Source organism: Gasterosteus aculeatus, chromosome 6, assembly GCF_964276395.1.
Source record: "Gasterosteus aculeatus chromosome 6, fGasAcu3.hap1.1, whole genome shotgun sequence".
NCBI lineage: Eukaryota > Metazoa > Chordata > Actinopteri > Perciformes > Gasterosteidae > Gasterosteus > Gasterosteus aculeatus.
This window is the reverse complement of record NC_135693.1, coordinates 20,066,731-20,082,946: the sequence shown is the minus strand read 5'-3', so window position 1 is coordinate 20,082,946 and position 16,216 is coordinate 20,066,731. Positions and strand designations below refer to the sequence as shown.

Here is a 16,216-nt window from a genome sequence, read left to right as displayed (position 1 = left end):
GGCAGCAATAAAAAATAATAAACATCACATCATTTTTAGCATTTCTAATAATTATTTTATATTTACAGCTTCAAGCAAAGATTCCATTGAGGGACGTAAACATGAAGGGGGGGGGGGTATTCAAATAATCCCCATTGTTCACGTGAAAGCTGATACGTACACACACACAGGAGGATTATCTTTGCATTACATCTGTTGTCCAAAGCGACTTACGTTTGCAGCCCCTGGGGAGCAGGTGGGGGGGGGGTCTTGTTCAGGGACACTTCGCCGTGGGACACGGGGGAGACTCCAAACTCATCATCAAACTACGTCTGGTTCTCTATCTTCTGACCCCCAAACGTTTGACCTCTGAAAACTACAGCGGATCGGTTCAACCCGCCCCCCCTTCCCTCCCCCCTTCCCTCCCCCCTTCCTTCCCCCCTCCCTCCCCCCTTCCTTCCCTCCTTCCCTCCCCCCTTCCCTCCCTTTAACTGAGCCATGAAGTTAATGATGTGATTTCCAAAACAAACTCATTTGAAAATTTTGTTTGACATTTAGATGCTGAAAAGTTTTTTAGGTTTGAAAGATTTTTAAAATAATTATAATAATTATAATGAAATAAAACCATCAAATAAAATGAGAATAAAACTAAAGAGAAACCAGAATAAACATTTAAAGTTGAAACAAACACACACACACACACACACACACACTTGATTGTAGTTGACGTCCACTTCTCACTTTCACTGGCGGCTCCAGGATCCATCACACACATTACATGACACACACATACACACAAAAACAAGGGGTGGAGAAGGAGGAGGAACGGGTGGAGGAGGGGGCGGCTTTAATGAAACGGGTTAAAACCAGCAGCACATCTCACAGTGAAAGAAGATCACAGAGACACACAGAGACACACAGAGACACACAGGGACACAGGGACACACAGAGACACACACAAAGGGACACACAGAGACACACAGAGACACGCAGGGACACACAGAGACACACACACACACAGAGACACACAGGGACACACAGAGACACACACACAGGGACACACAGAGACACACAGGGACACACAGGGACACACAGAGACACACAGGGACACACAGGGACACACAGAGACACACAGAGAGACACACACAGAGACACACACACACAGCAGGCTCTGGATCATGCCGTCCTCCACCTCCTCGGCTGGCGTCCTGCCGACAGGCGGCCGGATCTTCACCTCCATCCCCGACCTCTTCTTCATCCCAGAGTTTGTGAGTTTCTGCTCGTCTTCTCTTTATCTCGTTATTTCATTTCTCGTCCATCGGCTGAATGACGAGTCAGCAGCGAGCAGATGAGGGTCCGTTTCTGCCTCGTCATCATCATCATCATCAGTGTTGTGTTTGTGGCAGTTGGCTGTCGTGCTGACGGTTGGTCACAGGGGTCCAATGGCTGTTGAACACGTTGCCGTGGCAACGAGAAAACAACATCCAGAACCGGTTTTCGATCAAAGAGCAGATAGAACCTGATGTGAGAGGCGTGCGTCTCACAGAAGAACAACTAGCATCATTTGTTTGATCAGTTAACGGGTGAAAGTCGGTGTTGGTTTGTCAGCATCATATGAATTAGAAATTACAAACTTTACGATCTACCTTGAATGAGGTCTCACTTTAATTATTTCCTGACAAGAACATTTTATGTTGTTACAAATATATTAATATATTACATAAATATTCTAATCTCTAATGTACAACAACATATTTCAATGGTTTTGCAGTCTGAGAGACGTTTTATAATGAAGGAATGGACATTACACTAAATTAAGAGGAGCAGATATTGAATTAGATGTCAACGTGAAACATTCTTTGACTTTAGAGTTTAACAATAATTACTATTAGTTTAGGTTTTTTAATGCATGTTTTCATTCATTCATATTTTTAATAGCTCCACACATGACTTTATTTCCAAGTTTCCAAAGTAAAACACGTCCAACCTGCCTCTCGAGTATGAAAATGACTTTGTTTGTATGAACAAAGCTTCATTGAAAGGGAACGTTGGAAACGCACCTTAGCTTCCACTCATGTGGGCTCGCTGCATTGTGCTCATCGGGTGATCAATAGATCGGACTTTCATGTCCGTGTTGACTCAGCTGAGTGGAACCTGCTGAGAAAAGATCTCACTCTCAGACCAGGAATCCAGTCGTGGTTTCACAGAGTAAATATTCTCCTGTTGACCTATTCAAGGAGGAGCCTTTGGTCTGTTGGGTTATTGAATGTGGACCAGCAGACAAACCGTTTAAAGGTCCCGTATGTCCTCCATGAATAATGTCTCATAACCGTGGTTACCTCAGGAGGACGGGTTCTTCGGTCTGGTCCACGTCATGGACTTATATTAATATTGAAAGTTAGGCATAAGTGATTGATAGGTGCCAATCAAAGAGGCCACCTGTCTGCTCTGTGTACTTACACCTCTTGTTCTCGGAGAGAAAAACGACAACCAAGCACTGTTTTTGCTGTTTGACAATTTAAAACTCCAGAAAAGTTCCTCTGGTCCAAAAATGCTTTCAGTGGAGCATTTAGCAGCTGGAGAGAAAGCTTTCCCCTCAGAGGTTGGAGGAGGAGACCAAAAACAGAGCAAAAAGGGACATGGTGGACTTTACAGTCATATTGTACCAGATGAAAGTTCACACAAAGCAACAACCTGGTTCATCGTTATTTAATCTAAAGGTAAAGTACTGCCTCAAGTAACTTATTGCTTTCATAATAACCAGTGAAATTATACATAATAAGTGAATAGCCGCCTTTATAGACAAAATCGTTTCAGTAGCTCGGTACAGGGGCCATTTTTCACTAGAAACCGAGCTGAAAGCTGAACTGTTGCTGCTGAGCGGCCGTACAAGACGTAACCGTTACTTTGAACGCTCGGATCAATGTGAACAACTGGACATTAAGGCTGCATGATGCACCACGTGACTCACTCTCAACCAATCAGAACGCTGGATGTCCTCCACCCGTTTTCTAACATACATCATCGTGTGACTCATCTCATGTCCACCTGTCCCCGTGTGACCCTGCAGGTGTGCGGGGGTCTGGTGTGGATGCTGGTGGCGTCCACTAGCGTCGCCCCGCCCAACCCTCTGGGCTGGGTGATGTTCGTGTCCGTCTTCTGCTTCGTGGTCACCACCGTCTGGTTCTTCATCTTCCTCTGCGGAGCCAATCAGGGCAGCGTCTGGCCCTCACTGGTTAGCCACGCCCACGTTTAGGTTGACCTGCGTTGTTCCCACGACCCTGATCTGCATTCCGAATGAGGCTTTGGAGAAAGTCTCGTGTTAGCAGCAGCGTGCTGATGTTGAGGCTCAACCTTTATGTTTAGATCAACTGACACTGTTGTCTTACTTCTAAATATCGACATATTTATCTAAATGTATATATATATATATATATATATATATATATATACACATAGTACATATGACTGAATAACTTACATAAAGATCATTAGACCCTTTGTTTTATCTCACATAACATAGATGTGCAGATATCACAGGACTCTCTGTTCATCGTCACCATGGTTACAACATGGCACCTTTGTTGCTTCCTGCAGGATGTGGGGTTCCACTTCCTGGCGGTGGTGTTCTACCTCAGTGCGGCGGTGGAGCTGGCCTTCATCACCTTCATCCTGGGACAGATACCTTCAGGCTCGACTGAGGCTCTCAAGACCTACAGACTGGACGTCGCTGCAGTGGTAGGACACACACACACACACACACACGCGCACACGCGCACACGCGCACACGCACACACACACACACACACACATGCACGCACACGCACACACGCACACACACACACACACGCGCACACGCACACGCATGCACGCACACACACACTCTTTCTCTTCTCTGAAGACGTAATCCGGTTGTTACTCGTCTCAGGCGGTGGAGTGATGACGAGCGATGAAGATGCAGCAGGTGTAATGAGCGATGTCTCCTGAGGTTACAATGTGTCCTTCTCGCCGTGTGGTCCTCAGGTGATGTCCTACGTGGCCACGCTTCTCTACTTCCTGCACGCCATCTTCTCAGCCATCCGATGGAAGAGTTCATAAAAGAGATGAAACACAGAGGAGGAGAAGATGGAGAAGGAGGAGAAGAAGGAGAAGATGGAGAAGGAGGAGAAGAAGGAGAAGATGGAGAAGGAGGAGAAGGAGGAGAAGAAGGAGGAGAAGAAGGAGAAGATGGAGAAGGAGGAGAAGAAGAAGGAGAAGGAGAAGAAGAAGGAGAAGGAGAAGATGGAGAAGGAGGAGAAGGAGGAGGAGAAGAAGCCAGCTGACCTGAATCTTCACTGAATCTTTTTTATTATTGATCAATGTTGAATTAACGAAGCTTAAACATGTAATGCGTTGATTTGGTGACGGGAGTCATAATTATTTATGAATCGATGAGGAACGAACAGTTCGTGGTACCAGTGAGCGTAAAAGATTCTGTTTTATGATTAAATGTTCACTTCACCCTAAATAAACAAAAACACATCTTTTCTAAACTGATAAACTATATTTTACTTTAGTGTCAAATGAGTCAGTTTTGTTCACAAGGACACATTTAAATTCTAAACTTTCATTCTCTGCTGCTGTGAGGAGCATCATCATCACTTCAACGACGAGACATGAGCTCTTCATCTTCATCTTCGTCACAATCACACCTTCTAGAGAGCGAAGCCGCTTCAATGGGCCCAAAGTAGAAGAGTTGAAGCCTTTGTTGGGTGGAGGCGGTGGAGGTGGAGGGTGGGGTCAGTAGCACGGTGACCTTCTGCATTAATCACCAGAAGAGTTTAGTTTGCCGATGAAGAGCAACGTCTCTGAACAGACTTCTGTCTGTGCTGAAGGTCTCATGTGGGACACAAACCGTTTGGTGCGTCAGGGTCTTATAAGCAGGAGAAGCAGAGAAAAGGTTTCCAGCTCCAGTTTCCTTTTACATTGTTTTTGTTACATTATCATTTTTCTTATTAGTTTTTTATGGGAACCTATAATCCTCCTGGTTCCCTCCACGTCTCCACGTCTCTTCTTTATTTCTCAAAATAAGATATGTAGAAGCCATTCCACTACATTTGTATCGTGCATAAGGAAACTGCCTTTTCAGTTGATTTATTTGTGATGATGTAATGATGACGTCAGGGGGCGTCGGCTATTTAAATGTCACCTGAGAGCGGAAGGAGATACTATTTTTGACCGCATTACGTCAGCAGTCACACACACACACACACACACACACACACACACACACACACACACACACGTCTCGTGTTAAACGCCAAACAGGATTTCTTATGATTCTTTCAACAGCAGCTTTCTTCTTCTATTAAGACGAGATTTGTGGAGTTGAAGTGACTTCACCTTAAAACAGGCGTCACGGGTCATCAGATTCATCCATTCATCTCACGCGTGTTCAGAGACACATTTTATTACATTGACATATTTTGCAGTTCAAGGTGGAAGATAAAGAAACAACGTTAACATTGTGTCACTGTTGGTCTGACTGATGCATTCTGGGAGATGGACATGCGTCCTCTTCAGGGGGAGGCTACCAGATGGTGCGCTTCACCCCCCCCCAGATGGAGCGTTTGACCCCCTGCGCCGCCCGCACGTCGTCCCAGTTGAGCCGGGTGTCGGGCACCTCGTCCGGGGCCTCCGGCTGGGCTCGGGCCCCCCCCTCGGGGCTGGCCACCACCCGGGGCAGCGGCCCCCGCTGCGCCTGGTACTCCACCACGTGGAGCCGCTTCTTGTCGGCCAGCGTCTGGTGGACCTCCTGCCGGCGGAGAGAGAAGAAGAGGGCGGGCGTTAGCGGAGCTTTCTGGCGTCGTTTCGCTCTAAGCCCCACCCACTGAGTCACCTGACTGGCCAGCCCGGTGAAGAGCGCCCTGGTGATGTTCAGCAGGTTGACGGAGCCCTCCACCTTGCAGTACATGTCCTTGATGCCGATCAGCTTGCACATGGTGATGACGGCGCGGTGGCAGTGCAGACCGTAACCTGCAGAGCGCAGTGACACGAGTCATTTATTACATACATGTAACCTGCAGAGCGCAGTGACACGAGTCATTTATTACATACATGTAACCTGCAGAGCGCAGTGACACGAGTCATTTATTACATACATGTAACCTGCAGAGCGCAGTGACACGAGTCATTTATTACATACATGTAACCTGCAGAGCGCAGTGACACGAGTCATTTATTACATACATGTAACCTGCAGAGCGCAGTGACACGAGTCATTTATTACATACATGTAACCTGCAGAGCGCAGTGACACGAGTCATTTATTACATACATGTAACCTGCAGAGCGCAGCGACACGAGTCATTTATTACATACATGTAACCTGCAGAGCGCAGCGACACGAGTCATTTATTACATACATGTAACCTGCAGAGCGCAGCGACACGAGTCATTTATTACATACATGTAACCTGCAGAGCGCAGTGACACGAGTCATTTATTACATACATGTAACCTGCAGAGCGCAGTGACACGAGTCATTTATTACATACATGTAACCTGCAGAGCGCAGCGACACGAGTCATTTATTACATACATGTAACCTGCAGAGCGCAGCGACACGAGTCATTTATTACATACATGTAACCTGCAGAGCGCAGTGACACGAGTCATTTATTACATACATGTAACCTGCAGAGCGCAGTGACACGAGTCATTTATTACATACATGTAACCTGCAGAGCGCAGTGACACGAGTCATTTATTACATACATGTAACCTGCAGAGCGCAGTGACACGAGTCATTTATTACATACATGTAACCTGCAGAGCGCCGTGACACGAGTCATTTATTACATACATGTAACCTGCAGAGCGCAGTGACACGAGTCATTTATTACATACATGTAACCTGCAGAGCGCAGTGACACGAGTCATTTATTACATACATGTAACCTGCAGAGCGCAGTGACACGAGTCATTTATTACATACATGTAACCTGCAGAGCGCAGTGACACGAGTCATTTATTACATACATGTAACCTGCAGAGCGCCGTGACACGAGTCATTTATTACATACATGTAACCTGCAGAGCGCAGTGACACGAGTCATTTATTACATACATGTAACCTGCAGAGCGCCGTGACACGAGTCATTTATTACATACATGTAACCTGCAGAGCGCAGTGACACGAGTCATTTATTACATACATGTAACCTGCAGAGCGCAGTGACACGAGTCATTTATTACATACATGTAACCTGCAGAGCGCCGTGACACGAGTCATTTATTACATACATGTAACCTGCAGAGCGCAGTGACACGAGTCATTTATTACATACATGTAACCTGCAGAGCGCAGTGACACGAGTCATTTATTACATACATGTAACCTGCAGAGCGCCGTGACACGAGTCATTTATTACATACATGTAACCTGCAGAGCGCAGTGACACGAGTCATTTATTACATACATGTAACCTGCAGAGCGCCGTGACACGAGTCATTTATTACATACATGTAACCTGCAGAGCGCAGTGACACGAGTCATTTATTACATACATGTAACCTGCAGAGCGCAGTGACACGAGTCATTTATTACATACATGTAACCTGCAGAGCGCAGTGACACGAGGAGTCATTTATTACATACATGTAACCTGCAGAGCGCAGTGACACGAGGAGTCATTTATTACATACATGTAACCTGCAGAGCGCAGTGACACGAGTCATTTATTACATACATGTAACCTGCAGAGCGCAGTGACACGAGTCATTTATTACATACATGTAACCTGCAGAGCGCAGTGACACGAGTCATTTATTACATACATGTAACCTGCAGAGCGCAGTGACACGAGTCATTTATTACATACATGTAACCTGCAGAGCGCAGTGACACGAGTCATTTATTACATACATGTAACCTGCAGAGCGCAGTGACACGAGGAGTCATTTATTACATACATGTAACCTGCAGAGCGCAGTGACACGAGTCATTTATTACATACATGTAACCTGCAGAGCGCAGTGACACGAGTCATTTATTACATACATGTAACCTGCAGAGCGCAGTGACACGAGTCATTTATTACATACATGTAACCTGCAGAGCGCAGTGACACGAGTCATTTATTACATACATGTAACCTGCAGAGCGCAGTGACACGAGTCATTTATTACATACATGTAACCTGCAGAGCGCAGTGACACGAGTCATTTATTACATACATGTAACCTGCAGAGCGCAGTGACACGAGTCATTTATTACATACATGTAACCTGCAGAGCGCAGTGACACGAGTCATTTATTACATACATGTAGGGGGAAGGTGAGAGGAAGGTGAAGAGCAACGAGGAGCAGATCTTCTATCAGACTCACGGCTCACGTCGGGACCAGATGCTTATTGATTTATTTACAGTCTATAATCCGCTGATCAGCGTAAACGAAATTTACCTTCGTTCTGTTTCTTCATGCGCAGCGTCGTCCTCTTGAACTTTGACTGGATGTCGTGGTAAACTGGAGGGAAGCGACAGGTGAGTTATGATGGGAGCAGGTAAAGCGGCTGCTGTGAACCATGTGAGGACCTACTGGTCTGCTCGTTGTAGCGCTCGATGTAGTACAGGTAGTGGATCGCACGGTTCTTCGCCTGCAGGGAACACAGAATAGAATGAATCATTATACATACAAACTATTGAATACGCATCAGGGACGCCGGTCTGATTATATTGATGATGACGGTCTCACCTTCCTCAGAGCCGTCATCCGGTCGGCTGCTTTCCCCAAAGCGAAGCCTGGCGGGAGGAGACGTGCTGTTCTTAATACAATAACACTATCGTAGTAATATGATACTCTGCTATCTTCTTCTGAGGGGAGTTCACATGGAGACGTTTAAATCAAACGAGACCAGCGGTTAAATCAAAAAATGAAGTACTTGTTAATATTAATTAAGAAGTGCTCTTTTAAACAAATGTGATTGGTGAGAAACGTTTTCTGGGACCTGCGGCTCCGTTTCCGTTGCCCACGGCGACCAGACAGCTGATGGACCTCTTCCTGCCCTCCCTGCCCGTCATGTTGAACACGCTCTTCACCTGCAGGACAAACGGGAAGCTGCGTCAGTTATTAGGCGTCATCACGCTGTGAGCCCCCACTTTCAGTCCGGGGGGCTTAAAACGTTCCTCTGTGATTGTGCCTATAGTTAGGGCTGGCTCAGGTCAGCCCGGACCAGCCCTTAGTTAAGCTGCTATGGGCTTAGACTGCCGGTGGAATTCTTAGGACACCCCGAGCTCCTCTCATGCTCTCGTTCTACCATAATTCACGTTTTATTAATGCACATGACTAATTCAGCTTCTTTACGGGAGTTTTTTGTGTTTTCTCCCCTAGCAGGTCTCCGTAGATCGTGGTTCCTTCTGGACCCTGGTCCTGACACCTGCCGTGGCCCTGCTGACGCCTGCTGCTGCCATCATCATCATCGTCATTATTATTTTAGATATTAATCATATTACTGTACTGTGGATGGTGGTGCTATCTGATGGTGGTGCTATCTGATGGTGGTGCTATCTGATGGTGGTGCTATCTGATGGTGGTGCTATCTGATGGTGGTTCTATGTGATGGTGGTTCTATGTGATGTAGGTTCTATCTGATGGAGGTTCTATCTGATGGAGGTTCTATCTGATGGTGGTTCTATCTGATGGTGGTTCTATCTGATGGTGGTTCTATCTGATGGTGGTTTTATGTGATGGTGGTTCTATGTGATGGTGGTTCTATGTGATGGTGGTGCTATGTGATGGTGGTTTTATGTGATGGTGCTATGTGATGGTGGTTCTATGTGATGGTGGTTCTATGTGATGGTGGTGCTATGTGATGGTGGTTCTATGTGATGGTGGTTCTATGTGATGGTGGTTCTATGTGATGGTGGTTTTATGTGGTGGTGCTATGTGATGGTGGTTCTATGTGATGGTGGTTTATCTGATGGTGGTTCTATGTGATGGTGGTGCTATGTGATGGTGGTGCTATGTGATGGTGGTGCTATGTGATGGTGGTTTATCTGATGGTGGTGCTATGTGATGGTGGTGCTATGTGATGGTGGTGCTATGTGATGGTGGTGGTCTCTGCAGTGGTCCTGCCGTACACCTGCTTACTTCTCTCATTATTTGAATCATTTCTGTTATAGGAACTGAATGTATTGTACATCGTTAACGTTGTTCATTCTGTCCACATGACGTCACTGTAGTCTGTCCATCAGGAGACGGATCGTCCTCTGACGTCCTCACTGAGGTCTCTTTTCCCCCATGAAGGGTTTTTCATTTGTTGGAGTTTCTCTGTGCCGACGTGCCGGTTTCAGGACAGAGGATGTCGTATGTGTACAGCCTGTGAAGCCCTCTGAGGCTCATTTGTAATTTGCGATTTGGGGCTTTACAAAATAAAATGAACTAGAGGGCTACTGGGACCAGACCAGTGGTGTGTGTGAGACCACCATCCCTCCATGTAGGCTGAGCGACCCCCTGCAGTGCTGCTTTAAACCGTGATCAACACAGAAAAACAGACTTTTCTTCTCTTTAAAATGATCCTTTGTCGTGTTTCCTTTCCATCAGATGGGACAGACCAGAGGGGCCCAATAGGTCGATCGCAATCGCAGTACCAGCAGATCCATCAGTGCCAACCATTAAAAAAACGGATGCGCGGCCTATGTATTAATGCTAATGCTAATTAGCAATCCTTGCTTAGTAACAGACGCATTTCATTATAAAAGAAACCCAGGCGACTCCAGTGAGGTAAGATGAAGAATGTGTGGGATGCTTAAGACCACATGTGTCCCGCCGGGCGTCCCGCCGGGCGTCCCGCCGGGCGGCTTTGCTATTGTGAGAATTACAGAAAAAAACTTGCATTTCTATAAAAGTAGCTGCTATTCCTAAAGGGTCCACTGGGGGTCGCTCTGTGTGCACTCAGGGGGACAACAGTCCACTTCTCCTGGTTCACTTTCCTCTGTCGCCTCCTCACTTCTTTCCTCCTCCCTTCCTCCCCCCGATGGATGTGTTCACTAATGGCATCGTCCTTGGGAGGCGAGCCTTTTATTCCAGTAAGCCTTTTTCATTTCATTAGCCCTGAATTTATAGTGGGCACACACACACGCACGCACGCACGCACGCACGCACGCACGCGCGCACGCGCGCGCGCACGCACGCGCGCGCGTGCGCGCGCACGCACGCACGCACGCACGCACGCGCGTGCGTGCGCACGCACGCACACACACACACACACACACACACACACACACACACACACACACACACACACACACACACACACACACACACACACACACACACACACACACACACACACACACACACACACACACACACACACACACACACACACACACACACACACACACACACACACACACACACACACACACACACACACCAGGTCTGAGGGGGAAGCCTAATGTCTGAGACACTATTTATGCAGGCAGGAGGGCCGGGGAAGACTATTAATGTGACACACAGACCGATCTGGAAGTCTGAGTGTGTGTGTGTGTTCAGTAATGAAAGTACACAACTATATGACAACACAAACACACATTTGATGCAAATAAAATCAGGTGAAATGAAGTCAGACCTTGAATGTTTGGACACAAACAGCAGATCAACACTTTCTATGAATTTATTTGCTACTAATGTGTGTGTGTGAGAGAGAAAGACACCGCGTTGATGTGTGTGTGTGTGTGTGTGTGTGTGTGAGAGAGAGACACACCGCGTTGATGTGTGTGTGTGTGTGGTTTTGACAGAATGTGTGTGTGTGTGTGTCCTTGTGGCATCACCCCCATTAGCACTAATTACATTACAGTAAAATTCAGCCAGACAAAAAGAGTGAAGTGTGTTCATATTAAGTCAATGTTTGGGGGGGTGATGATGATGATGATGGTGATGATGATGATGGTGGTGATGATGGTGGTGATGATGATGATGATGGTGGTGATGATGATGATGATGGTGGTGATGATCTCACACTCTACTGGACAATCAGCCTGATACTTGTTTGTGCTTCATAAGAACCGATGATAACGAGACAATGATGGCTTTCCTCTCGTGTTCCCTCCACTGACCAGCAGGGGGCGACTGCTCTGGTCCCATAGACGTCTATTAGAAAATGACTCACCTCAATGACGCGTGAATCAAAGTCCTCGTATGTTTCTGTGGAGAGACGGTGGAGAGATGTTTCTGTGAGAGTTTAGACACACTTTTTAAAACACTACCTCTTTATACCATGCTTTGGGGCGGGGCAACGGGCTGATTGACAGCTCTCTACGTCCTCAGTCCTAAAATGGTCACTTCCTCTTCACTGGTTGATCAAATAAAAACAGGGGTTAAATTGCCGGCTTACCTCCGTTGGGTCCCGGGTCGGGGGGCCCCAAGCTGGTGCCCCCCATGGAGTTACCCGTCCACCCTCTCTCCCTCTTCACCCTCATCTTCCTCCTCCTCTCCCACTCGTCCCTCTGGCGCACTGCGGGGAGACACGAGCGGCAGGTCAGAGCTGCTAACGAGCTTCTAAAGCTTCAACATCTCAGGATGCTCGTTTAATATTCTACTTTGCAGCGGAGCTCCTCAGAGACACGAGGACGTCCGATTCAATTGTTGTGAAAAATCAACTCAATGTGATTGACACGTCTCTCTTTCTACGATCATGATGGTTCGGATCCATATAGCAGGACTTTTATTTTAAAGGGACAAAGGCTCCTTCTCACCGAGCTCCGCTTGCATCTCCAGCTGCTCGCTCTCCCCCCGGCGGCTCATGCTCTGCAGGGTCCCGTCCCTCAGAACCGGGGAGTTCAGACCGGGCCACAGAAACCCACCGCGACCTGGGGGGGTTTGGGGGGGTCAGGGACACGAGTATGAACACAGTTCTGATCCTCCTCCAGCTCCTCCGTGGAGGATGAGAGAGTAACGACTTGTCCAGAAGGATTGCAGCTTTCAGAAGAATCATGAGCAGCTTAAACTAAATATCAGACAGACAGACGGAGACAGACGGATGTCTCACCTTCTCCAATGATCTGTCCTCTGTTCAGGTCTTTCTTCATCTTGCGTTTGGTTCTCTTTCCTCGGCCTTTCCTGGCACCAGAACCCGACTCCGCCAACACGCCTTTCCACAGCTCGTCAGCCGTCACTACGCACACGCACACACACACACAGTGAGACATCTGTTCCTCGCACATTGCTTGGTTCATAGTCCCCGTCGTCCCAAACACTCACGCTTGTTGAAGAAGCTGCCCTGCCTGCTCTGCTGCCACGCCGTGGGGGGACACCGGGGGGCCGCGGGGCCTCTCTGCAGGGGGGCTCGGCTCGCCAGCTGGGACGCCTGGACGACTCCTCGACCGCAGAGCAGGGGCGCTGCACCTGAGGGGCGGGACAGAGGTGCATTGTGGGAAAGGCCTCACGAAGCCTGAACCTGGAGAGATTAAATCACTCAGATGAACGTAGGAGCTGCAGCAGCATCAACCCAGCGAGGGACAGTGGATGTCGGTATTTAGCTGGTTCACAGTGAACCGGATTAAAGAACATGGACTCAGACATCACGTGACTCTTGTTTCCTACATTTACTAATAAGCACCGAGGTGTTAAATTGACACTATTTAGAATGAGGTTTGGTGGCTATTTTCTATTCAGGTCTGCAGTACGAACACCTGTACTTACATCACTTACATCACTTACATCACTTACATCACTTATATCACTTACATCACTTAAATCACATCAACGACAGAACCACCTAAACGAAGGATTTCTGAGCACGTCGCGCAGCGGCGACCGGCTGGTCCGCGGTCAGTCAGCGGAAATGACGTCATTAATCAAACGTCCCACGTGTCAACTGACGCACGTTATAAATAATACTCCGACCATCACAGAGAGACGTTCATTAAAGCTGCGGAGGAGGAATCAACAAAGAGAATTCACCTCCGATGGAGACGCGGAGGACACAGCACAGCCGGATGGACGCCGCCATGTTGGATTTACGAAGGGTCCTTCGGCGGACAACAAGGCGTCTAAACTCCGCCTGTTGAAAAGAGGGAAAATACACACCGGGTTTGGGGTTATTTGATAATCCGATTCAGCCACATTCCGAACAGTGTCACCTCGGCTTTAGCTGGACGGACCAGTGGAGGCTGATCTACACTATTGTCTCACGTTTTAGGGCCCCGGTACGTTTGAATAATTGTGACTTAAAGGTTCCACAACAGAAACAAACATGCTTTGTCTCGTTCTAAAATCAAATCAAAAATTAACTTTGATCACATATTAAAAATGTCAAGCATGTTCCTAAAAACATGAGTTATTTGAGTAGTTAATTGCAACATGAAACAACTGTTTGATGAAAAATATACATAAATATAAACGAGACGGGAGTTAAAGCAGATAAATTATATAAAAATAAATATAACAATGTACTTCACTTTGTAAAAATAATTAAGAAAACAGTCTTAAAATCATCTGAATTAAAATATAGTATAAAAACACACAGTAAATATGCTTGTTCTGTTCGTCTGTCTTCCTTCTCTCATACTACACACACACACACACACACACACACACACACACACACACACACACACACACACACACACACACACACACACACACACACTTTGTCCTCTTCACAGTTTTTTGCTTTGCTCACTTTGCTGCTAATTTCAGAACCTTGATGCCATTTTTCCAAACTCTTGATATAAAACTCACAACCAATGATCAAACTGCATATTTTCAAATACACAAAAAACTAAGATAATTTGTTAATTGAACTAAAATCACCTGTTCAATGTGACTCAATGTGACATCAAAGTACTATTTCAAAATGCAATTCCTGCGTTACGTCCATTCATTTCATTACATTGATCAAACTGCAGTATTTGCTGCATAAGCCTCAGATGGTTTTATGGATACTGACCAACAATATCGTTTAGACCGTGAGGTTTCATTAGTGTGGAACATGAAGCGATGTGGATGTGATATTTGATCATCATTCTCTATCAGACACTGTTTCTACCGTCCATGTAGCACTCTTCACCCCATGCTGCCGTTCTGTACGTCCATCCAGGACCTTGATTCAAGTAAACTTATACTGTGATTTTATTGTATTTCAGTCACATTGTGTTCAATGATCCCACTGTGTGTACTCTTCTTTCTACTACAGTAGTACTTTTACAGGGATGTATTTACATTCAGTACAGTAATGAAACCTGTATAGTCTATTTTTTACAGCAACATTGATTGATTGATGTACAAACAGCCACATAGTGAAACTATGGTATCTTTTATGTAGGTGATCTAAATGAATGTTCCTGTTGTATTTCATGATAAATCCGTTGTTTGAACCGATGAACCTGCAGGTGAAAGGTTCCTTTAAACATCTGATCGTACAATGTGTTGAACGTTGGAGAGCCGCTGTTACAAGTGAAGACTTGACATCAAAAATAACATCACGGTTCTGAAAATAGCATCAAAGTGATTATGAGAAACATTGGCTCAGTTAAACCCTCTTCAAGCTGTCTTTGTGAGGAGGTCCCTCCGTAGGCCGTGAAGGCTCAGAGCTTCGTACGGAGACTGTGATGGGAGAGGATCATCTAGCGGGAGAAGCCAGCAGGCTTTTGTCTGCTGAGATGCACGTTGCGTTGATGAGCCTGTGCTCTTACGTCCATCCTGCAGGTTGTCCTGCTGCTGTGAGACGCTCCGCTTCCTTCTCTCCTCGGTGCAGAAGAGACGCTGTCCAAAGGGGGGGGGGGGCTCCTCTCCCCCTGACGTGGATCGATACCCGGCTCCCCGCTGTCACCTCCCCCTCCCCCTCCCCTCCTCCCCCCTCGCCCGGGTGACAACACTCCTGGCTTTAACTGTATGGAGCAATAATTGTCAACCCCCCCGACACACCATCAGGTGGTCCTGGTGGTCCTGATCACTTGGAGAACCTCCCTCACAGAGGTCATCTTGGACTTTGGAGCGTTTTATCTCTCTTTGGTACCGACTGCTGGTGAAAGCGTCTCCATCTCCGTCCCTTGTTTCCATAAAGAGACAATCAGCAGGAGGAAGCTGTGTGACTTCAGGAGCAGATATTCACCCAGAACCAAAGTCAACGTCCCACCTTCTCCTTCCACATGTTCACCAGACACTTACTTCCCTTCATGACGAGCTCCACGTGCTGTTTGGTCCACTGCCAACAAAAAGACATCATTTAGTCTAAAAGACGGGTCGGACTTT

General features: G+C 46.7%; 2 protein-coding genes across 3 annotated transcripts; one reads left to right on the top strand and one right to left on the bottom strand.

The window, feature by feature from the left end:
* Positions 1-911: 911 nt before the first annotated feature.
* On the top strand, positions 912-4,519 carry LOC120814419 (myelin and lymphocyte protein). 2 transcript variants are annotated; one of them, XM_078104318.1, is made up of 5 exons: positions 912-997; positions 1,144-1,247; positions 3,050-3,214; positions 3,577-3,717; positions 4,003-4,519. In XM_078104318.1, exons 2-5 carry the CDS (start codon positions 1,158-1,160, stop codon positions 4,075-4,077), a joined length of 471 nt encoding a protein of 156 aa, XP_077960444.1. In that variant the 5' UTR covers positions 912-997; positions 1,144-1,157; the 3' UTR covers positions 4,078-4,519. The 2 variants fall into 2 exon arrangements, with proteins under 2 accessions (XP_077960444.1, XP_077960443.1); XM_078104317.1 differs by lacking the exon at positions 912-997 and having other exon boundaries at positions 1,050-1,247.
* Positions 4,520-5,412: 893 nt separating this feature from the next.
* Positions 5,413-14,153, bottom strand: mrps5 (mitochondrial ribosomal protein S5). Its single transcript, XM_078104316.1, has 12 exons — positions 13,925-14,153; positions 13,223-13,366; positions 13,011-13,136; positions 12,718-12,831; positions 12,357-12,476; positions 12,132-12,166; positions 8,967-9,057; positions 8,714-8,760; positions 8,558-8,615; positions 8,423-8,485; positions 5,858-5,994; positions 5,413-5,773 (listed from the first exon to the last, which is right to left on the bottom strand). The coding sequence occupies exons 1-12, from the start codon at positions 13,971-13,973 to the stop codon at positions 5,549-5,551; spliced, it is 1,209 nt and encodes a 402-aa protein (XP_077960442.1). The 5' UTR covers positions 13,974-14,153; the 3' UTR covers positions 5,413-5,548.
* Between the last annotated feature and the right edge of the window lie 2,063 nt (positions 14,154-16,216).

Excerpts from the sequence above, each read along its gene's own strand:
- LOC120814419 (XM_078104318.1), top strand. The coding sequence starts at position 1,158 with ATGCCGTCCTCCACCTCCTCGGCTGGCGTCCTGCCGACAGGCGGCCGG. Across the intron at positions 1,248-3,049 it reads TCTTCTTCATCCCAGAGTTT|GTGTGCGGGGGTCTGGTGTG; the intron begins GTGAGTTTCTGC and ends GTGACCCTGCAG. Across the intron at positions 3,718-4,002 it reads GACTGGACGTCGCTGCAGTG|GTGATGTCCTACGTGGCCAC; the intron begins GTAGGACACACA and ends TGTGGTCCTCAG.
- mrps5 (XM_078104316.1), bottom strand. The coding sequence starts at position 13,973 with ATGGCGGCGTCCATCCGGCTGTGCTGTGTCCTCCGCGTCTCCATCGGA. Across the intron at positions 13,367-13,924 it reads CCTCCGCGTCTCCATCGGAG|GTGCAGCGCCCCTGCTCTGC; the intron begins GTGAATTCTCTT and ends CCCGCCCCTCAG. Across the intron at positions 5,995-8,422 it reads CATGAAGAAACAGAACGAAG|GTTACGGTCTGCACTGCCAC; the intron begins GTAAATTTCGTT and ends TGCGCTCTGCAG.